A 21,884-nucleotide genomic window follows, 5' to 3' on the forward strand; every position below is an offset into this window, starting at 1 on the left:
GGATGCATGAGACTCCCAGCGGCGTCAACACCCGCATTCTATGCCTGGCTTCACCTCAACAGCACCTGGGACCTTCAGGGTTGTATGTAAAAGGCTTTCTCTTACAGAGGAAACGGAGAACCGCGATGCTGGGTCTAGGAGCTAAACCCGGTGTCAGGTTCCCTTCCCTCCCCCAAAGAAGCCTGAACATTTGCGAATGGTGGGTGCTAAGGCTTCCACACACACGCACAATACCCCACAGCTTCCTGAAACGAAGAGAAGAGGAGAGGACCTCAAAGTTGCGCACTTAGGCTTACCGGCTGCTCATCCCCATGCCTCCTGGACACAACTCAACTGACACTCCTGGCAGATCAGACGTCCTGTTCAAACCGAGTATTTATCAAGGACCAGGCTTCTGTCCATTCGCAAACCTAGCAGAGCGTTCACACTGGCAGACGGAACAGGCTGATGTGCTGCCCTATGGCAGTTCTTGTAGCTCTGCGCCTGACACCTGCAGCGGCTCATTACCAAGCAGGCAGCCGGGCGGGCTGGCGATAAGGGCTCTAATCTAGGTGTGAACAGAGCGGTTAACGCCCCGGGGCAGGCTTCCCAGGGGAGGGAGAGTAAACACACACACTCCCGTCCATGATAACGGATTTCATTTAATAAAACCGGCAAAATCAGCCAGGTTCTACACTAATGCTTTCCAAGGTTTCATTCTCAATGATGTTGTAAAAGATGGAACTATAATTATCCCTATTTCACTGAGGTGAAAACTGAGGCTCAGAGCGTTAGTACTTTGCCCAAGGTCACACGCTTGTTGGAAGTCATCTGCTTGTGGGATGTTGGGACCACCTTCCCACTTGACAGCTGGAGAGTCAGGTTCTGAAACTGGCAAGTGGGTGCTGCCCACAGGTAGGGCTACCCGGGTTGGCCGCTGACCCTGCTCCTTCCTGCTCTGGTTAATTCGTGGGTGGCAGCAGGAGTCTGCCTCTCCCCACTGTTGAGGCCAGTTGGCTCTGGCTCAGCGCACTGTGATCCTTCACGTTTCTTCTCCTTTCTGGGTCTCTCCCCAGCCTGTGAAATGGGGCCACCAGTACGTACCTACCAGGGCTGCGGTCAGGAAGGGAGGCGGCCGGGGCAGCGCTCGCGAGGGCGGTACCAATTGCTGGTGGCTCCCTGCCCCGGCCCGCGCGCCCCCCACTCGGCCCGCGCCTCCACACCGCCTCGGCGCGCAACAAGCGGGCGCTGCGGTCCAGGCGCCCCCCTCGCCCCAGGCGCCCCCCTCGCCCCTCGCTCTCCCTCCCGCGCGAGGCCCCGGAAGCCGGGCCGCCCCGCCCCCGCTCTCTCGCCCCGGCCCCCGCCCCCCGCCGGAGCCCCGCCCGCCTTCCGACGGGGGTGCAGCTCCAGGAAACGGCGCGCTCGCCGCTCAGCGCTCCAGCGACACGACGCGCCCCGGACGACCCCGCCGACGCAGCCAGACCACCCAGCGGGCCCCAGCGGCGGCGGCGGCAAGAGCGGCTCCGGGTCCCGCGCCTCGGACCCCTCCCCACGGACGGGGCGGGCGGTGCCGATAGGAGCCCGGAGGCCATGGGGACCTGGGCCAGGCCAGCGATCGCGGGCCAGCGGGAGCCCCGGGTCTGAGGAACGGGCGGCGGAGGCGGCAGGGCCATGACCTCGGTGTGGAAGCGCTTGCAGCGCGTGGGCAAGCGGGCCGCCAAGTTCCAGTTTGTGGCCTGTTACCACGAGCTGGTGGTGGAGTGCACCAAGAAATGGTGAGTGGGAGGGAGGCCTGGGGCACTCCCCAGACTGGCTGGGACCCCATCCGGCCTTGGGGGCCTGAGAATCCTGCCCCCAGTCCAGTGACCAAAGGCGCCGCCTACCCCAGCCTCGGCCCTGGTGACCCGGGCACAGAGAAGTGCCACTGCAGGTTGTGGTATCCCCGGAGCTGAGGGTGTGGGCAGCCTTTGGGGAGCGGAGGGCAGGACTTGCGACCTGAGAATCTGTCTGGGCCCACACTTGCCTCAACTGCACTCAAGGCTGGGGGAAGGGAGGCCTCCTGGTTTTGGCCAGAGGGATGGTTCAAGGTGGCATCAGAAAAGGGAGCAAGTTTTGCCGGTCTTCGGGTGGAGGGGCTGGGACGGCAAACACCATGGCCCTAGTCCAGCTCAGAACAAGGATGTTGCCCCTTCCTCCGCTGCCCATTTGTTGAACCAGAGGAACCACCCGCCCCTTCAGCCGGAGTGGGCGCTGGGAGGCTGGATCCGTCTCCACAATATCCTTAAAAGGGGAAACTGAGCGCTGGGAGGGATGAGGAGGGAGGCGGGGAGCAGCTTAAAAGGGCCTGAGGACTTAGGAGGTTGTGGGTCGTGGAGGAGAGAGCCTGGGGAAGGCAAGGTGGTGGGGTGCAGGGAGATAGGTAAGGGGGTGCAGGACCCCCCAGCCCAGACTGCCAAAGGACCCGGGGCATCTCGTTCACATTCCCCCACCCGCAGCTGCCTGGGCCCCTGCGTCACACCCTAAATATACGTGCTTGCTAGTGTCAGCTTCCCCTGGCTGGATTAGGGCACAGCTGTGGGGGCCTCAGCCGCCAGGCGGGGCTAAATTTAGGCTCCCAAGTGAAAGCACAGGAAGGGACCAGGGGGTCCACAGGGAGGAGAGTGAGCAGGAGGCCTGGGGTCCTTTGGGCAGCTGTCATATCCCTGATGTTGCCTGGGCCAGCCAGAGGGTGGTTCACACCACTCAGCAAGGCCCAGAAAGGACGGGCTGGCTGGGGTAACACAGCACAGGGCTGGAACTTGAACTCTGGCCTATGGCTTCTGCCTTCTGCCACAGCATCCTGGGTGAAGACAGGGGGACGCTGGGCACGGTCCGGAGAGCTGGCTGAGGGTGTGGGCACTGTCAACGTGTCTGAGTCACAGGCAGCAGGCAGGGCCTCCTGAGCTTTTTCGCCTGGAGCCCCAGCTAGGAAGCTGCCTCTGCCCAGGTCACGGCTCCCCAGGAGGGCGTGCCCAGCCTGAGTCAGGCTGCCTAGCCAGGCCCTGCCCTCCCTAGGCTCTCACTGTCTTCTTCCCCTTTCTGGGAAGTCCCCATGGCTGCCCTTAGCCATCGCCTGCAGTCTGGGGTCCAGGAGAGGCACTTGGCTCCAGGCTGGAGGGCTCTAGGCTCAGCTGTGTGCCCTTGCCTGGCCCCTAACCTCTCTGGGTCTCGGCATCCTCAGGGGCTGACAGGAGAGCCAGTTATCCTGGCTCAGCCTCCAGAGGGGCAGTGAGCTGGGTGAACCTGAGCGTCCTGGCAAGGGACAGGGTACAGGCAAGGAGGGCTCTTATGTTGCCATCTGCCTGATGATCCTCTAACCATCCCCACCCTCCTGGGCAGCAGTTGGCCCCTCCAACGCAAAGGGGCCCTCTCCCTTCCAGGCCCAGCCACGTGTCTGGGACTCGGCCCCGCGCAGCTGACACTCTCCTCTCGCTTTGTCTCTGTCTCCCCACATCTCTGCCTCTCCTCTGAGTCTGCCCTGGCATATGCTGTTTCGGCTTAGATGCCACCTTCTAGAAGTCTTCCCTGGTGCCCCTTGCGGGAATCGGGGGCCCTGCAAAGCAAAGGGCTGGGCATGGAAGGTCCTGGGAGGGTATCGAATGACAAGCTGACCCTATGCCTCTCTGCCTACTTCCCAACCTCTGCCTTCCCCTCCCGACCTTACACACACACCCCCATCCTGGGACCCTGGCACTTGCCATCCTCTCTGCCTGGAGCCTTCCTTCTCCAGACCCTCCTGACATGACCCATTCCCTGCCCCAGAAAGGTCTTGCCTCTCCTTTGCTTGGCTCTGCCCCCAAATTGGGCTATGCACTCTACAAATATTTGTGAGTGAATGGGCTTCTTTTACTCTGAGGCTGTCTCTCTGTGTCTCTGAGTCTGTGTTTCTTGCAGGGTACTTGTGTTTCTGTCTGTCTCTGTGTGTGCCTGTCTCTCTGTATGACTTTCTTCATACTTCCTGCTGACCCACAGGCCTTTGCCCTCTGGCCCAGGCCTCACCCTGCCTCAGCAACCCCACCCTACTCCCTGTGGCCCCAGATAAGGGGCTGTCTGGGCCCTGTCCTGGGGGAGGGGGATGTGGGCAGAAGGGAGACTGGAGGAGATAGAAAGGCCGGGTGGGCCTGACTGAGTAGCCCCCTCTCCCCGCTCCGCCTCTCAGGCAACCGGATAAGCTGGTGGTAGTGTGGACCCGGCGGAACCGACGCATCTGCTCCAAGGTGAGGGAGGATGTCAGCTGGGGGTCCGGGTTGGGGGTGGGGCCAATTGGGGGGGGTAAGTGGGTCAGGGCTGAGGGGTGAGTGGAGTCAGGTTCAGGTTCAGATCAGAATCCATAGAAGGGAGAGAAAGATGGGGTCAAGGTTGGAGATAAGGGCAAGGGGTGAGGGGGAGGGTTAGGATTGGGGGGAGGACTCAGACTGCTCATTGTAGGCCCACAGCTGGCAGCCGGGCATCCAGAACCCATACCGGGGCACCGTGTTGTGGATGGTACCTGAGAATGTGGACATCTCTGTGACCCTATACAGGGTAAGTCTCTAGCCCTCCTGCACAGATGGGAATGAGCCGGTGATTGCAACCCTGGGCAGCCACAGGAGGCCCCTGGTGCGTTATCCATCCAAATAGAAAAGAACAGAGGGGTGAGACCAAGAATCATGGCAGGGGGCCTATTCAGTGTGAGTGGCCCAGGAGGTCTCCTTGGAGGAGGTAGCATTTAGCCACCACATGAAGAGAGCTGGGATCAGGAGAAGCCGGGGAGCATACCTGCCAGGAGGGCTCAACATGTGTGAAGGCCCCACACAATCACCTCCTGAGCCAGCACAGGCTCTTCTCCCTGCCCTTTCCCCACCGCAGCAGCCTCTGTACTCACCGGTGCCCCCTTTTCCCAGGACCCACACGTGGACCAGTATGAGGCCAAAGAGTGGACGTTTGTTATTGAGAATGTGAGTGGCTGGGGCGGGCTGGAACCTGGGGTCTTGGGGACTCTGGGGCAGCACTGATGCTCCTCCTTCCTGCCCCCAGGAGTCCAAGGGGCAGCGGAAGGTGCTGGCCACAGCCGAGGTGGACCTGGCCCGCCATGCAGGGCCTGTGCCTACCCAAGCCTCACTGCGGCTGCGGCTGAAGCCCAAGTCGGTGAAGGTGGTGCAGGCCGAGCTGAGCCTCACTCTCTCTGGGGTGCTGCTGCGGGAGGGCCGCGCCACGTGAGTGTCCAACTGCCCTCCTGGGCCCTAGTCTATAACCTCTGACCGTAGCCCTCACCCCTGATCTCTGACCCCCAGGGATGATGACATGCAGAGTCTTGCGAGCCTCATGAGCATGAAGCCTAGTGACGTGGGCAACTTGGAAGACTTTGCCGAGAGTGATGAGGAGGACGCTAATGGTCCAGGGGGCCCGGAGGCGAGGGTTCGTGTCCTTCAGCCAGGTGGGCTCACAGCTGTGGACTGAGATCGCCAAGACCTAGGGAGGGTGGAGGATGACCCGGGCCAAAATCCACTTGCTCTTTTGGGGCAGGGCCAGCTTGTGCACGCCCAGTGGTCAGAGCGCACTATTGCCAGGTGGTCCCAGCCTGCCCAGCAGCCCTGATTGTCCTGCAGAATGGGTTTCCAGTACCTCCCTGTGCCCCTGGCCCTCTCCTCACCCCCTGAGTACCTGCCTGCCCACGTACCTGCCCCGAGACAGCTGGGCCAAAAGCGCAGAGGGGGGCTGCAGTCCAGGCTTGCCACCCCTCACTACCCAATCTCGTCCCTCCCTTTTGCTTGTTAAGGCTTTTTTTCCCATCTGTCCTTGTTGGTCCTGTCTCTCTTTTCCTCTGCACCTGTGGGCCTGTCTCTTCTCGTAGGCCGGGGCGGTTCCCTGAGGCTGGGGCGTTTCCCAGGTAGGCCCAGCATTCTAGTTGTGGGGAGGGGGTCAGACCTGCAGGGCCCTTCCCTGGGCTGACCTGCCCCCAACGCCCCACCCCCAGATACTTCTCGGGAGCTGAAGACACTCTGTGAGGAGGAGGAAGAGGGCCGATTTCGGCCCCGGCAGGCAGGTGAGGCCCAGGCTGGGGTTGGGACGGTGGCGACTGGACCTCCAGTCACAGGGACCAGGCCTCAGCATCCCCCTTCCTTCCCCCCAGCTGCCAGCCCTTCTAGTGCCGAGGATACCAGCCCAGCCCCTGTGAGTGCCCCTGCGCCCCCAGCCAGGGCCTGCCGGGGCCAGGGGTCAGAACCTGCTCCTGTAGCAGGGGGCCAGGTGGGGCCCAAGGCCCCAAGGCCCCCCGGAACCCCACCAGAGACAAGGTGAGCTGTGGAGTCAGCCCCAGCCCCCCCTCCCCTGTCTACTCTTAAGAAGTTGCACACCCCTTGCCAACCTGCCTTTCCAGGGTCCCAGCAATCTGAGAGGTGGGGGGCGCTGAGAGCGGGGGGCCAAACGAGCCCCTGCAACGCACCGTCCTGCTCTCTCCTCAGGTCCTCAAGACAGCCAGGCCAGGACGCGGCCCCCAGCCTGGCCCCTCGGCTCCGGAAAGGCTCTGATGCCCCCTGGCCCCCAGTCCCCCAAGGGGGAGATGAGGCCCCCAACGCCTCAGGGGCTCCCCCAGCAGGCGTGAATTCTGCTGTGGAGACCCAGGCCTGGGCAAGCCCTCAGAAAGGGACAGAGGCCCAGGGAACCGGGCTGGGCCCAGGCATTGAGGACAGAGATTCCAGCAACTCTTTGGAAGGGCAGAAACCCAAGGTTGAGGAGGGGGGCATTGGGGACAGGCCAGAGGCTAGTGGGGTGGACATTGAGCATGGGTCAGGAGTCAGAGAGGTGAACAGTAAGAGGTCAGAGGTCAGAGCTGGGGAGGCTGAAGAGAGTTTAGAAGTTGGTCAGGTGGATGCTGAGCAGAGGTCAAAGCTGAGACATGTGGACACTAAGGGACCAGAGGCTACAGGGGTGACATCTGAGGCAAGATTCAAGGGAACTCCTGAGGCTCCTCCAAGGGGCTCTCAGGGGAGGACAGGGGTCAGGACCAGGGAAGAGGCTCCCACCATCCTGAGCCCACCCCCAGCAGAGCCGGCAGGGCAATCCAGGCATCTCAGTGACCTCAAGGGGGCCAGGGCTGCTGCGGGCCAGGAGAGAGAGGGTGCAGAGGTGAGGGGTGGAGCCCCTGGTGTTGGGGGGACAGGCCTGGAGCAGGGCCCCTCTGCTGGAGCAGCAAGCGCCAGGCCCCAGGTGAGCCAGTACCAGGGGGCCCCACCAGCAGCTGACCAGGGGGTGATGTCCAGGGATATGAGGGTCTGGGAAGTAGAAACTGGGGATTTGAGGGATCTGGGAACAGAAGCTGGTGTGACAGAATCAGAGTTATCGGGGACCCAGAGAACAGAAGTGGGTGGGTCAGGGTTCCCCGAGATAGAGACTGAGACAGCAGAAGTGGAGATATTGGGGACCCAGGAGACAGAGGCAGTGAGATCAGGGGTCCTGGAGTCAGAGGCTGCTGAGATGGCAGAGTCTGAGGAACTAGGGACCCAGAAAACAGAAGTCAGCGTTTTAGTGAGATCAGGGGTCCCAGGGGCAGAGGCCGGGATGGCAGAATGTGAGGTACTGGGGACCCAGGAAACAGAGGCTGTGGGTACAGGAGTTCTGGGGACGAAGACTAGGATATCAGAGATTGAGATACTAGGGATCCAGGAGATATCTGGGGGTTCACGGGTACTGAAGATAGAAGCTGATACAGCAGAATCTGAAATATTGGGGGCCCAGGAGACAGAGATGGGGTGTTCAGGGGTCTCAGAGATAAAATTTAAGATAACAGGGATGCAGGAGACAGAGTTACGGGGTTCTGAGGTCCCAGGGATCGAGACTGAGACGGCAGAAGCTGAGATACTGGAGACCCAGGAGATGGCAGCTGGGGGTTCACGGGTCCCAGGGATGGAGACTGAGACACTGGGGACCCAGGAGACAGAGGTTGGGGGTTCAGGGGCCCCAGGGACAGAGACTAAGACATTGGGGACCCAGGAGACAGAGGTAGGGGGTTCAGGGGCCCCAGGGACAGAGACTGAGACATTGGGGACCCAGGAGACAGAGGTGGAAGATTCACAGTTCTCAGGGCCAGAGGCTAGAATGGCAAAGGCTCAGGGTCTGGGGACTCAACAGACAGAAATTACAGTTTTAGAGGCTGAGAAGGCAAAGGCTCAGACTTCTGGGGCCCAGAGGGCAGAGACTGGACTCTGGGAGACCCTCAAATATGAGGCTTTAGGGGCCCCAGTCACAAAGCATGGAATTTTAGGGTCCCAGGGAGCAGAGGCAGAAACTACAGTTTTGAGGGGCCAGGAGGTGGAGGCTGTGACTTTGGGAGTTTCAGAGGCCATGTCTGGGGTTTGGGGGGCCGAGGAAGCAGAGACAGAGGTTTCAGGGGCTTCAGAGAACCAATCTGGTATTTTTGAGGCCCAGGAAGCAGAGGCTGGGGTCTCAGGAACCGAGAAGGGAAAAGAAGCTGAGGGAAACCTCCCAGAGGCCAGCCTGATGGAGGCGCAGGTGGCCAGTGGGGCAGGGGCTGGGGTGCCCAGGCCCTCGGGGGCCTCTTCCCCAGAGGAGCCTGAAGAGGACAGGAGGCTGCCGGGCAGCCAGGTAGGGATGGGGGCCGCCAAGGGCCCAGTCTGCTGCTTCCCACTAACCTGGGCTGAGCTAACGGCGGCTCTGCATGGACCCACCTGGCCGACTGGGGTGGGGTGGGACAGGAGCTCAGCTTCAAGGAGCCCCTCACCCCCTCCCCTCTGAGGGTGCCCTGGCTCCCCCGCCCTGTCTTCCCTGGGTTGCATGGAGCGGGATGCCCCGAAAGCTGATTTTCTGGGCTGACCTTGAGGTGTGGCTGCTGGGGGCCTCTGATCTTGCCTGGGGGCCACTGACCTTTTAGGTGACCTTGGTAGATAACACTGGAGCTGGAAACCCTTTTGCCTGACCCTAAGGCCCTGGCCAGTGGTCCGTGGTGACTCCTGCAAACCCAGAGCTGGAGCTGTTTTGTGCCCAAGGGGCAGAGGGCACAAGTCCCACATCCACATTCCCTAAGCCCATCCCTGTGTCCCCAGGCACCACCCACCCCGGTCAGCTTCAGTCAGTCCCTGCTGGAGTGGTGCCAGGAAGTCACCGCCGGCTACCGTGGCGTCCGCATCACCAACTTCACGACATCCTGGCGCAACGGCTTGGCCTTCTGTGCCATCCTGCACCGATTCTACCCGGACAAGATGTGAGCTGCCAGAGGGAGTGGAAATGAATGGGGGAGGCTGCCAGGAGGGGAGGGTGGTGTGAATCCAGCCTCTGATCAGCGCTCTCTCTGCAGCGACTTTGCCTCCCTGGACCCACTCAACATCAAACAGAACAACAAGCAGGTGAGACAGGGTGGGAGTGGTGCCTGGAGGGAAGGAGGATCCAGAGCCAGGCCTAAGCTAAGATTTAGGTTCCTTGTCCGTCTGTGTGTAGGAGAGGAATCTGTGGGCTTCATGGCCCCAGCTGTGGCTTTTGGAAGTTCTGCCACTTAGTTACCCTTTTGGTCTTTATATTTTTCGTTTTCCTGAGTTTAGCTTTGTTTTTTTTAAGCATATTTCCACCAGATGGTTTTTCCCCAAAGCACCCCGTTTGGTGTGCAGTTGCTGGGTAACGCAAGGGCGGGCCATGTTGCTAGATTTTCCCCAATAGGAAGGTGAAGGCGTTGTTGGCAAACCCAGGCGTGCCAGTCGCAGGGACCTCCTCGTTGTTCCGGGGCGGGGTGGCAGGGTCGCTGGCTGACCCACCGCCGATGACCCGAACGAACGCACCGTCCCTAGGCCTTTGATGGCTTCGCGGCCCTAGGCGTGTCGCGGCTTCTGGAGCCGGCGGACATGGTGCTGCTGTCGGTGCCCGACAAGCTCATCGTCATGACGTACCTGTGCCAGATCCGCGCCTTCTGCACGGGGCAGGAGCTGCAGCTGGTGCAGCTGGAGGGCGGCGGCGGCGCCGGCACGTACCGCGTGGCCAGCTCCCAGTCGAGCCCGCCCGACGAACTGGACACCGGCGGCCTGGCGCAGCGGCTGCGCGAGCACTGGGCCCAGGAGCCCCAGGAGGCCGCGACCCGCGCGGACGGGACGGCCCCCGAGGCGGCCTCCAAGGACAGCGGGGCCGAGGCCGCCCAGGAGGCGCGCTCCGTGGAGGCCCCGGCAGACGGCCCTGGAGCCCGGGCATCCGTGCCCCCGACAGAGGGGCTGGTGAACGGGATGGAGGCGCCGGGCGCCGCGGGCGGCGTGAGGCTGCGGCGGCCGTCGGTCAACGCGGAGGCCGGGCCCGTGCCCCCGCCCCGCGCGCACGGCTCCTTCTCCCACGTGCGCGATGCTGACTTGCTGAAGAAGAGGCGCTCGCGGCTGCGGAACAGCAGCTCCTTCTCGGGGGACGACCCGGACTCGGGAGCCGCGGGAGCTGCCGGAGCGGCGGCGGTGAGTGCCCTCCAGCGGCGCGGGGGTCGGGGGAGCAGGGCAGAGCAGGGGCGGGTCTTGAGGGACCCCAAGGGCAGGGCTGGCGCGGGGCGGGGGGCGGTGGCTTCAGGGCGGCCGGCCTCTGCAAGATGCGGGGAGGCGTCTGATTTGAGGCACCGGTGCTGCGGCAGTCCCTCTCGAGGACGAGGTGGCTCCGCCAACTCCTCAGCGGGGGCGCCAGTGCCCAGGCCGGCGGCCCGGCGCCAATTTTTTTTTTTTTAATGAATTTATCTATTTATTTATTTTTGGCTGAGTTGGGTCTTTGTTGCTGCGCGTGGGAGCAGTGCGCGGGCTTCTCATTGCGGTGGCTTCTCTTGCTGCGGAGCACGGGCTTCAGTAGTTGTGGCTCGCGCGCTCTAGAGCGCAGGCTCAGTAGTTGTGGCGCACGGGCTTAGTTGCTACGTGGCACGTGGGATCTTCCTGGACCTGGGCTCGAACCTGTGTGCCCTACCTTGGCAGGCGGATTCTTAACCACTGCGCCACCAGGGAAGTCCTGCCGCTGGCTTTTGCTGCCAGGCTTGGCCAAGATGCAGGCTAGTGATTTTTAACGCTCGGCAACCAGTTAGTGGAATCAGGCTGTAGCAGGAAGTTCCCAGAAGGTTCCGTGTAGTCAGCGCTCTTCATGGACTGTTACGTGGGTTGGGGCGTTTCTTTCCCTGCTGGTGGCGCGGGGTCTACCGGCAGCCACCACTTCCCTGTAAGCTGGGAACAGGGTTTCTATACTCAAGGGAGCTCTCCAGGGCCTTCCAACCCCAAGATACTCTGACTTGGATCCTTAACTCCAGACACTGGAAACCAGTTTCCTCTCTTCTCTGATAATGTAAAGTTGGAGATGGGAGACTCTGCTGGGTGCCCATGTTCCCCCATCCCTTGCAGGTCTCAGGTCAGCCTCCCAGGGTGTCTCATGGTCAATACACTAAAGAGGAGATGGTTCCAGAGAGGGCAGGGATTTGCTCAAGGACTCACAGCCACTGAAGTCCCGGCCATGGGCTTTCCAGCAGCACCGTCCTGGACAGCAGGGGCAGCTCTGTCAGGCTGCTTCAAGCCTTCAGCTGTCCAGGCATGACCCCTAAGTTCTAAGGAAAAGAGGGAATAAATTGGGAGAGGCTTTTTGGAAGAAGCAGCCACTTGAGCCAGGCTGATAAGACGGGCAGCTTTTCCCAGGTGAAGAATCGGAGGGCTGGTTCTCAAGAGGTGGGACCTCACAAGTAAAAATGTGGCAGCAGGAAAGCTCAGGTCTCATTTAGGGAACTGCCAGCCACCTCCCTTAAGGTCCACAGGCGGTGATGAGGCTGGCCTGGAGAGCAGGACAGGGTCACAGGTGCAGCACTGAGCCTATGAATGAGAAACAGGAAGGGCATTAGAGGCACCCATAGGAACTGTGCTATCCTGGCCTGTGTTGGCCTCTGGCCAAAGCTGCCTTAATGTGTCTCAATGGCTCTTTATATCTTAAAACAGGAGGCTCCATCTTTCTGGGCCCAAGTCCCAGTGTCTGGTCCTTCCAAGCCAGGCCCCCCTCCAACCCTTGTCCCACAGGAGATATATGACCCATGGGGCTGGAGGGGATGCTTCCTCATTGGCCACTCCCATCCACCATCCTCCATGCGTACAGTAGGAGGACGTAGGGCCTGCCCCTGGCCTGCGAGCTCCCAGAGACCTGGATGGGGTGAAGTCAGTCGCCTTGAAGCTGGGGCAGGGCTGAAGCAATGCCATGAGGAGGGCAGGGTGCCTCTGCTGTGGCCCAGCAAGGCTTCCTGGAGGAGGGGCCACACATGAGGGTGTAGAAAGGGGAATTTGGGTCAGACATGAGGAAGCGTTGGAATTCCCATCAAGGCTGCCATGAGTAAGCTTAGTTGCTGCTGAGGTTGGGGCTTCTCCACTCCTGCATCTGCCTGCCCTATTGGTTGAGCACTTGCTTCATGCCTGGTCTGCCCCCTCAACCCCTCAGCAACTGCTCCTTCTAGGAAGGAACAGTTACCCCCTTTTGCAGGTGGGAATGTTGAGGCTCAGGGATATGAAAAGATAAAGGGAGTTGATACTGGTGTGAACCCCGGTTCTGACACTGAACTCTAAAATGGCGCCCTCTACTGGGCCCAGCACTATGAACTGGCTGTGTGACCTTGGACGAGCCACTTAAACTCTCTGTGCTCTTTTCCTGAGGATGAGAAGTAAAGACATGAAAGCTTTTTGCAAAGTGGCATTGAGGTACTCCTGCAGGGTGTTGTCAAAAGAGGGGAACTGTGAGGGACTTCCCTGGCAGTCCAGTGGTTAAGAATCCGCACTTCCACTGCAGGGGGCCCGGGTTCGATCCCTGATTGGGGAACTAAGATCCCACATGCCGCACGGTGCAGCCGAAACAAACAGACAAACAAACAAGCAAACAACAAAAAAGAGGGGTACCCCAACCTGAGTGTACTCTGTTAAAAAATTTTCTTTTCAAAAGGGGGGGACTGTGTTTTTCCCCAGATATCTTTCTGGAGCCCTGCAACCCCCAGGGGCTTGTATGTCCTTTACGTACAAGGACACAGGCCCAGTGGGTGTGACTGGGCCAGAGGCAAACAGCAAATTGGTGGCCAAGCTTGGGAACAAACTTTTGGATTAGACAGCCCTAGGCCTGGGCCGGCCCTGTTTGAGTGTCATTTCTGACCCTCTGTTTCCTCATCCATAAAGTGGGGATGGTAACCTTCCCCGCCTCACAGTGTTCTTGGGAAAACTAAATGAGTCGATGCACATACAGCACCCAACACACAAATAGATGCTTAATGCATATCAGCCATTACAGTTAACCGATGCGCCCTGAGCGCATTCTCTGGACCCCAACCTGTCTGCAGGGGCTGCTGCTGCTTAGGGAGACAGGCGTAACCAACAGCTGTGACGAGGGAGGCCCTGGGGGCTAGGGTGGGAGTCGGGGAGGCTTCAGGAGGCCTGAAAGTTAGGGAGGGAGGAAGAAAGCCCTGTGAAGGGGCCCCTGGAGGAGGTGGGGCCAAGCTGGGTCAGGAAGGTCGAGTTGGCGTCCAGCTGCCCAAGACAGAGGCCGCTCCAGGCTGAGGAAACAATTTGGGGAAGCGAAAGTCCACCACTGGGGCTGGAGGGTGGCATCTGGGTGGGGCCTGGGGCAGTAGGAGTTGAGGCTGGGTCTGCCACCAGGCCGTGGCAGTGAGGCTGGGGGCTGAGAGGGGGCGTGAAGGGAGTGACACCATCGGGGGCGAAGGTTTAGGGAGACCCTTCAGTTGTGGCTTGAAGGTAAAGTCAGCAGGCAGGGCATGGGGGGAGGCTGGTGAAGAGGCTGCCAGCTACCCAGGCCAGAGAGGAGGGCCCCTGAGTAGGGGACGTCCAGGGCTGCCTCTCAGAGTTGCAGGGTGGGGTGGACTCAACACTTTCAGAGTTGCAGGGTGGGGGTGGCTCAACACTTTCTCCCCACCTCGTGACCTGGAAAGGTGGCCAGAGCAGGAGCCATCAAGGGGGCCTGGCTATTAGCTGAGCTGAAACTTGGGGGCCCCAGGGCTGACAGTGCCAGCAAGTTGCCAGGGGCGGGGCACATGAGGGGCCAGCGCTGCCCTTCCCGGCTGAAATTGGTAGGTGCAGCTGCCTGTTCTGTTCCAAGCGTTATTCGGCGAGCACAGCATTCTCTAGGTGTGGGGACTGAGAAGTGGGAGGGTGCCCCGTTTGGCCAGGAGACGGAGGTACTGGTTGCCACGCCAGCTCAGCTCAGTGTCACTGTGCAGGGCCCTGGCCATGATGGAGATGCTAGCACTAGGTAACAGAGTCTGAGGTGACCTGAGGGAGATTCATGGGGGAGAGGGCAGAAGGGGGAAGGAGAGGTCCCAGCTGGGCCCCTCACAGCCTTTCACCCCCGACTCACAAAAGCCCTGTGAGGCCCCAGGAACGAGGACTGCGAGGCTCGGCCAGTGGGAGGGGACTGGCCCAGGACCACAGGGCCAGGGGTGGTGAAGGCCTTTGCTCTAGGAGGTGCTTCCCCAGAAGGGATGGGGGTGGAGTTCTGTGCGTGCAGGACCTCGAAGCTGCAGGGCCTGGAACTGAGGTCCCCCCCTCCCCTGTGTGAGTGGGGCTCCGGCTGGCCCCAGGGCGGGCTGTTGGGGAGCCCCTCCAAGCCCTTACTGGCCTCCTCCTCCACAGGAAGTCGTGAGCCCTGACCCCAGCTCTGCCCCACAGCAGGCCCCTGGTGAGTAGTTTTGAAGGGGTGGCGACTCAGCTGAACTCAGGCTGCTCACAGATCCTGAGCTGGGGACCTTCTGGGGACAGATGTCAGTTGGGGGTGCCTTAGCCTGGTATCTGTCCACAGGTGGGAGTCCCCCATCGGAGGAGCCACCCCCAAGCCCAGCGGAGGAGGCTGGGCTGGTAAGGAGGGCTGAGGTGGGAGGAGTGATGGGTTGGCTTCCTAGGCAGGGCTTGGGCTCAGCCCACCCTGTCCCTTGCCCCCGCTTTCCACCCCAGCAACGGTTCCAGGACACAAGTCAGTATGTGTGCGCGGAGCTACAGGCCCTGGAGCAGGAACAGAGGCAGATAGATGGGCGGGCGGCCGAGGTGGAGACGCAGCTGAGGAGCCTCATGGAATCAGGTGGGGCGGGCATCTGGAGTCCACACCCCAGCACGTGCCACCACGGCTACCCCACCCTGCAGCTCTTTCTGACCCTGGGAGGAGTGGGAGGAGACAAGCCTGGGGTCATCTCCCCACTTACAGCCAGGCACCCTGAGGCCCCCCGGCCGGGAAGCAGCTTGCTGGAGGCGCACAGCTCAGGTTTCTGAGATGCCACAAGGGAGCAGACACCATCCCCCCACCCCCAGCCCCCCTGCTGCTGACACAGGGGTCAGTGGCAGGCCTGGTGACTGCCCTGGCCCGATTCAGGTGCCAACAGGCTGCAGGAGGAGGTACTGATCCAGGAGTGGTTCACGCTGGTCAACAAGAAGAACGCTCTCATCCGGAGGCAGGACCAGCTGCTGCTGCTGTGAGTCCTGTGCTTCCCTGTCCGGGCCCCACCCCTGCCCAGCCAGGGCCGGCAGAGCGGATGGAACCTTAACCACTCTAATTACAACTGTTCACTGCTCTCTTCTTTCTCTGAATTTTCTTTTTTGAAGAAATTGCTCAACCATCTTAATTTTTCTCCTAATTTCCTGTATAAAGTGTATACTTCTTAAATTGATACTATTTTTATGAATGAGAAAATCGAGGCCCAAAGAAAAATGTGGCAGGTCAGTGCTGAGTGCCCCAGTTGGACCCTGTTCCTTTACAGGAAGGAACACTGAGCCTGAGAGACAGCTGAGCTGCTTTCCTGAGTGGGCTCAGGAGCAATTCTGGGCTTCATGGCCTTTATAGCCCTGCATGGTGGAGGTGGTTTTGCCTCCCTTTTACATCCTGGGTCATTTTTCAGAATAATTTTAGTCCAATACTTGCTGCTTATGAATAATATCCATCTGAATAATCCTTCTGGGTTGTTTCTTATTTGTTAAAAAGGGGGTGGGATGAGGGGAGGAGACAATATAAACCCCCAGCAGCTGGGGAACAGTTGAAACAAGAGGGACTTCCCTAGCGGTCCAGTGGTTAGGACTCCGTGCTTCCACTGCAGCGGGCCGGGCCGGGGTCTGATCCCGCATGCTGCCCCAAAACCAAAAACAGAAGAGATGATTCCAAGCTGGGACTAGGGTATAGCTCTGACCTCCGTCCAGCCATCTATGGGAACTGGCGGTGAGGTGGGGGGCGGGGGTGCCAGGGAGCAGTCCGAACCCTGGACGCTCCCTGCCATTCCTCTCTCCCTGACCTGGCACCGCCCCGCCCCCCCCAGCATCGAAGAGCAGGACTTGGAGCGGAGGTTCGAGCTGCTGAGCCGGGAGCTACGGGCCATGTTGGCCATTGAAGGTGGGAGATGGGGCCCGGAGGCTGGGGACCAGGACCGGTCAGGGGCTGGCGCCTCCTGATCCTCAGCCTCCTCTGCCCTCAGACTGGTTGAAAACGGCCGCGCAGCAGCACCGAGAGCAGCTCCTGCTGGAGGAGCTGGTGTCGCTGGTGAACCAGCGCGACGAGCTGGTCCGGAACCTGGACCAGAAGGAGCGGACGTGAGTGGGGCCGGGATGCGCTGGGAGCTGGGAGGCTCCAGAGGGGCTCTCGGAGGCGTGCTCTGTCTGGACCCCGGGGGCGGCCTGCCTGTGGGGCCCGACGCTGGGGCTGACTTGAACCCGTTCCCTCCCAGCGCCCTGGAGGAGGACGAGCGCCTGGAGCGCGGCCTGGAGCAGCGGCGCCGCAAGCTGAGCCGGCAGCTGAGCCGGCGCGAACGCTGTGTGCTGAGCTGAGGCCGCGAGGGCCCGGACGTTTTCGCCCCTCCCGGTCCGTCCAGACCGCAGCTTTTCTCCCCGTCGCGCCCGGTCGCCGCTTCGGGCCTGCGCTCCGGAGGACCGGACCCTCCCCGATGCCGCGCGTGGCCGGTAGGGGCCGTCGTCACCCTTTACCAGGAGCGGACGCGCGGCCCTTCAGTCCCCGACGGACAGGGGCGGCTGGGCGGCCGTGACGCCCGGGCGTATTTATTAGTCCGTTTGAGTGTGTGTGCGTGTGCTCGTGGTGGGCTGGGGGGTCCCAGGCACGCCCCCCAGAACCCCTCCCCGAGGGCAGGACCCGGCCGGCCAGCACCGAGGGAGAGGGACGGCTCTTGAACTGCCGCATCCCCGCCCTCCCCCTTCTTCCTGTTCCTCGCGAGCAATAAAGTTAGAAAAGGCCAAGCCAGTGCTCCGGGGCTTTCTCAGGACGACTGGGGCTTTCAATAGACGGAAGGGGGTGGGGTCTCGGCGGATAAGATTGTCTGCGATCCTTACTGGGGCTGTGTGGAGTTGAGGCTCTCAGATGCCGGCGGAGGCGAGACCAGAGGCTTGAACTCTGCCTTCGAAGGATGATGGGGTTTGGGTTGTTGATCGCTGTAGGGAAGTCCCATTTCGAAAGGAGACGAAAATAGTCGGCGGTGTTGCCCGTTTTATTTTTTATTAACACATTCCCTGAGGTCCTCACATCCATCCCTTCCCCTCCCACCCCCAGAGGCTTCCCCAGCCACTCCCGATGGCTTCCTCCTCAGGCTTCTCCACCTGAAAGGAGCTCAACTCCATCACTGACATCTGTCAGCAAGCTGGGGCCCGTTCTGGGGCTGCTGCTGAGGGTGGCAGGGTGCTCAGAGCCAGTTCATCCTGGCCTAGGATGCCACCTTCGTCCTCAGCGTTCAGAGGGCCCCCGGACCTGAAGAACTTCACCATGGCACGGACCTGGGGCAGCTCCAAGAACGTCTCCACGGTCAGCAGCATGGCCAGGAGCCCCAGGAGCAAGTACCCTGGGGAGGAGAGGTTACTAGGGCAGCGCTCAGGGTGCTGACGCTCCCCACTCCCTTCCCAGCAAGTGACCAGCCCTCACAATTCTCTTAGCACTTCGGACTAAACCTCCCACACCCTGCCCTGGGGCAGGGTCCTTCCAACCCGTGAGGCTCAGCCTCCCCAGTGGCTTATGGGAGTTGTAGTCCAGGCTCCTCTTCCCTCCTCTCCTCCCTGTCACGCTCCTTGGCAGCTGGACTCACCCAGAAGTGCGAACTGGCCAAGGTAGTAAAGCACTGGATGCGGGCCATGGTCGTGGCCAGGCAGCAGGTCCCCCAGGCCGATGGTGCTGAGTGAGCTGAAGCAGAAGTAGATGGCCTCCAGCAGGCTGCAGTCGCCCTGCAGACCCCACAGCACCAGTGCTGGCAGCAGCACAAAGATTCCAGCCACTAGCAGGCCCAGTCCAGATGCCTGCAGTAGCGCAGCCGTGGCCGGCGTCAGCTGCCAATGGGTGGCTGCCCAGGCACCCGGGTGGCTGAGCAGAGGCAGCAGGCAGTGGCGCAGTGCAGCCACAAGTGCTAAGGAGGCTGGCAGCCCCAGGGCCGTGTAGACCACACAGAAGGCCTTTCCACCTGCCGTTAGTGGGGCCATGTGGCCATAACCTGGAGAGGAGAGAGACAAGGGTAATGAGCACCTGAGTGGGATGCCTGCCGGGTACCCACTTCCTCCAGCCTCCCTCCGGTAGAAGGCTGCCCTCTGGTGGCCGAGATTGCTGGAACTGTTCAGGCAGGGGCTCTGTCTGGCTCTGCTCTTCATTCACTTGGGGTCTTACTCAAGTCCCTTAACCTCTCCGGGCCACTCTTTTATTTTCTGGAACAAGAAAGGATTAAAAGAGACAGTCCCCTCAGGCCTCTTGTAGCTGGGACAGTTCTGAGAGCTGCTGTCCTACCCCAAGGCAGCCTGGCTTCCTGAGAGATTCCTCAGCTCTGCCCTTGACTCCCACTTCCAAACCCACCAGGTGAAATGTTACCCCTTCCTTCATTCCCCAAAGGTATATCAAGTTATCCTGGGTGCCAGGCCTTGTGCTGGAATCAGAGTCTGCCCAGGCTCCAGTGGGGAAGGCAGGCAGGAAAAACAGTCAGGACACCTGACACGAAGGGCTGCAAAAGAGGCAGCGCACATGAGAGAAGGCATTCAAGGCTGGAAAAGTGTGTGCAAAGGCAGGGAGAGGTGAAAGAGCAGGGCATGCTGGGGGAACAGGGTCGGCTGGTCCAGGGCTGTAAACACAAATACCTAGAGGAGTCAGAAGTAAGACAAAAGGGAGTGGTGGGGACTGGGGTGGGCTGGAGAGCATGTGCTCTGTCCCCAAGGCAGGCCCTGTTCTACTCCACAAGGATTCTGGCTCAGTGCAAATAGGTTTCCAAATTTTTCCAAAAGAAGATAGAAAATGGGGCTTCCCTGGTGGCTCAATGGTTAAGAGTCCTCCTGCCAATGCAGGGGACACAGGTTTGAGCCCTGGCCTGGGAAGATCCCACATGCTGCGGAGCAACTAAGCCCATGCACCACAACTACTGAGCCTGTGCTCTAGAGCCCGTGAGCCACAACTACTGAAGCCCACGTGCCACAACTACTGAAGCTCACACACCTAGAGCCCGTGCTCTGCAGCAAGAGAAGCCACCGCAATGAGAAGCCTGCGCACCCCACTTGCTGCAATTAGAGAAAGCCTGCGCACGGCCAACGAAGATCCAACGCAGCCAAAAATAAATAAATTTTTTAAAAAGATGGAAAATGGCCTTTAAAAAATATTTAGACACTTTGCAGGACAAATCCCCCCAGGGCTGTGGGTCCCATTGCTTTATTCCTCTGGGCCTTCACACATGCTGTTCCCTCTGCCAGGAATTCCTTCGTGTCTATCTCTGTGCCCTCTTGCCTTGGCTACCATCTCATGGGGACTTCCTCCCCCGGGAGCCTTCCCTCACACTCCTTCTGGGATGGTGGTCCTGTATTCCCTGGGTTCACTCCATTTCCCTCCATCCAAGAATCCATCCCATAATTCATGTTCCCAGTCTTGCCTCAGGCCCGCAGGGTCTGGGCACCTCTCCTGGGTCTCAAAGGGTGCCTGGGGGTGGGACTGAGGAGCCCACACCCCTCCTGGCAGTTGAAGTTGAGGCACTAGTTGGGGTGTGTTGGTGTGGGGAGCCCCAGCTGTGATGACAGGCCTAATAAGGCCTGGGCTCTGTCTAGCACTTTGGGGCTGGGGGAAGGGCTGCACCCCCAGGGACCCCAGGTAGCAATGGCCTCAAGTGCCCCTTCTTGCCCGGCCTCCTGGCGGCCTTACCTGTGGTGGTGAGGAGGCTGGCAGTGAAGAGTAGGGCTGAGGGCAGATCCCAGTTCCTGGCCTGGGAGCCATTGCCCAGGCTGGAAACCCCGTAGGCCTGGGCTGCCAGGGCGGTGCCCAGCAGCTCTTCCAGTGCCCTGGGTGGCAGGCAGGCCCTGTACTCCGCCTGGAAAGTGGCCAGCTCGGCCCTGAGGTTGGCCTGGAGCTGGAGTGCTGGAGGCCCCTCCAGGGCCTGGAGCACTGCAGCCCCAAGCCCCAGGGCTAGCAGGTGGGCCACAACCAGTAGCCCGTATCGGGCCCAGGGCCTCAGAGCCCCCATGGTGTGCCGCCCAGAGTCCATCAGAGGTGCCCTGGGAGCCGACTGCTCCACCACAGGCACCTGGGAGGGGCCGGGCAGGGTGGGGCTGGGAGGAGGTGCAGCGTGGGTGGCTGGCGAGGGAGGGAAGCCTGGGACAGCAGCTGGGGTGAGTAGGGCTGGCAGGGTGAGGCAAGGAGGTGAGCTGGATAACTCCTCCCCATTTCTGGGGCAAGAAGTTTTTTGCCCAGTTCGCCAAAGCTGGGTGGGGGGTGATGGGTGGTCCGGGGCGGGATGGAGGAAGGCGAGACCCCGAGAGGTAACTTGACCGGCTCCCAGTCACACTGTGGTTGTTTATTCAGGGATGAGCTCACTCAGTCACAGACCCCATTCACCTGCTCAGCAGGTGCCCGGACCCAGAGGACGTTAGGGGAGAGGACAGACCGGGTCCCTGCCTCCTGGTGTTCCCACAAGAAGCCTGTTAGCAAGGACGCAGGACAAGCTCACATCATCACAAGCTCCCCGAAGGAAACGCCCCGGGTGATGGGGGAGAGTTCCGGGGGAGCATCACCTGGAAAGCTCCTCTGAGGAGCGGCACTTCAGCTGGGGAAGAGAAGAGGCCAGGCCAGGTGGGAAAGAGCTAGGGTGGTGAGAAAAACAGGGGCCTGCTGGGGTGGGGCGGAGTTGGGGGTCAGGACACAGGGCCTTGAGGACATGTGGCTCAGGGGACCTATGGAGGGGGCTAGTGCAGGCATCCCGGATGGAAAGGTGGCGGCCTGGGCTGTGGAGTAGGAGAGGGCAGGTGGGGCAGGGCGGCGAGGCGAGGACAGGAGTGGAGGATGCCCGGAGCTCCCCGGACAGATGATGCTCCCTCCACTCTCAGTGCTTCCTGAGAACCCTTCACACCCAGCCCTCCTGAGTCCCCACCCTGGTGAACACTGGAGTCACAGTAGGTCTGGCTGCCATGGAGTGCGCAGGGGACGGGAGAGGGAGCCTGGACCCCGCCTCCCATAAACCATGGAGGGGCTGAGCCCAGGGTCCCCTGCCCTACGGCGTGGTGTGGGAGGGGTAGTCCGCAGAACCCCATGGCATTAAGAGAAGCCTGAGTGGAGCCAGGTGTCAGGGTGGGGGCCCCCTCTTGTATCCAGACCACGGGATAGAAACAAACCCAGGACAAACCACCAAGATGCCACCCAGAGGGCTGTGGGCTCCTGAGTTCAGCGAGCTGCCTGGGGTGGGAGCAGCATGGCCGGGAGGGCATCCCAGGGGAGGTGATGTTGTTGCTGGGCCTTAAGGATGAGCCGGGACCACCCAGCAACAGGAAGAGTCAGAGCAAACACAGTTGCTTGAAATGGTGGGAAAGGCTTAGTGAGGGTGGGAGAAGATGGGTGAGGCCCGAGCGTGTGGGTGCCAGGGAGGCTGAGAAGGGCCTTGAATGCCTGGTGATGAAGCGGACTTGATCCCAGGAGAGGGA

General features: G+C 60.9%; 2 protein-coding genes across 6 annotated transcripts; one reads left to right on the top strand and one right to left on the bottom strand.

The window, feature by feature from the left end:
* Positions 1 to 1,375: 1,375 nt before the first annotated feature.
* EHBP1L1 (EH domain binding protein 1 like 1) lies at positions 1,376 to 17,201 on the top strand. 5 transcript variants are annotated; one of them, XM_029207993.1, is made up of 20 exons: positions 1,651 to 1,754; positions 4,178 to 4,235; positions 4,447 to 4,542; positions 4,902 to 4,955; positions 5,035 to 5,213; positions 5,292 to 5,434; positions 5,975 to 6,043; positions 6,131 to 6,293; positions 6,462 to 7,206; positions 8,419 to 8,601; positions 9,060 to 9,217; positions 9,311 to 9,359; positions 9,795 to 10,436; positions 14,613 to 14,658; positions 14,779 to 14,834; positions 14,931 to 15,054; positions 15,343 to 15,442; positions 16,277 to 16,350; positions 16,433 to 16,547; positions 16,682 to 17,201. In XM_029207993.1, exons 1-20 carry the CDS (start codon positions 1,651 to 1,653, stop codon positions 16,779 to 16,781), a joined length of 3,258 nt encoding a protein of 1,085 aa, XP_029063826.1. In that variant the 3' UTR covers positions 16,782 to 17,201. The 5 variants fall into 5 exon arrangements, with proteins under 5 accessions (XP_029063824.1, XP_029063828.1, XP_029063829.1 ...); XM_029207991.1 differs by having other exon boundaries at positions 1,376 to 1,754; positions 6,462 to 8,601; XM_029207995.1 differs by lacking the exon at positions 6,462 to 7,206 and having other exon boundaries at positions 1,378 to 1,754; positions 6,131 to 6,171.
* Positions 17,202 to 17,372: 171 nt separating this feature from the next.
* On the bottom strand, positions 17,373 to 20,436 carry KCNK7 (potassium two pore domain channel subfamily K member 7). Its single transcript, XM_029207997.1, has 3 exons — positions 20,116 to 20,436; positions 18,041 to 18,439; positions 17,373 to 17,800 (listed from the first exon to the last, which is right to left on the bottom strand). Exons 1-3 carry the CDS (start codon positions 20,432 to 20,434, stop codon positions 17,595 to 17,597), a joined length of 924 nt encoding a protein of 307 aa, XP_029063830.1. The 5' UTR covers positions 20,435 to 20,436; the 3' UTR covers positions 17,373 to 17,594.
* Positions 20,437 to 21,884: the final 1,448 nt, after the last annotated feature.

This window comes from Monodon monoceros, unplaced genomic scaffold (genome assembly GCF_005190385.1).
Source record: "Monodon monoceros isolate NGI ecotype Baffin Bay Population unplaced genomic scaffold, NGI_Narwhal_1 Super_Scaffold_7, whole genome shotgun sequence".
Taxonomy (NCBI): domain Eukaryota; kingdom Metazoa; phylum Chordata; class Mammalia; order Artiodactyla; family Monodontidae; genus Monodon; species Monodon monoceros.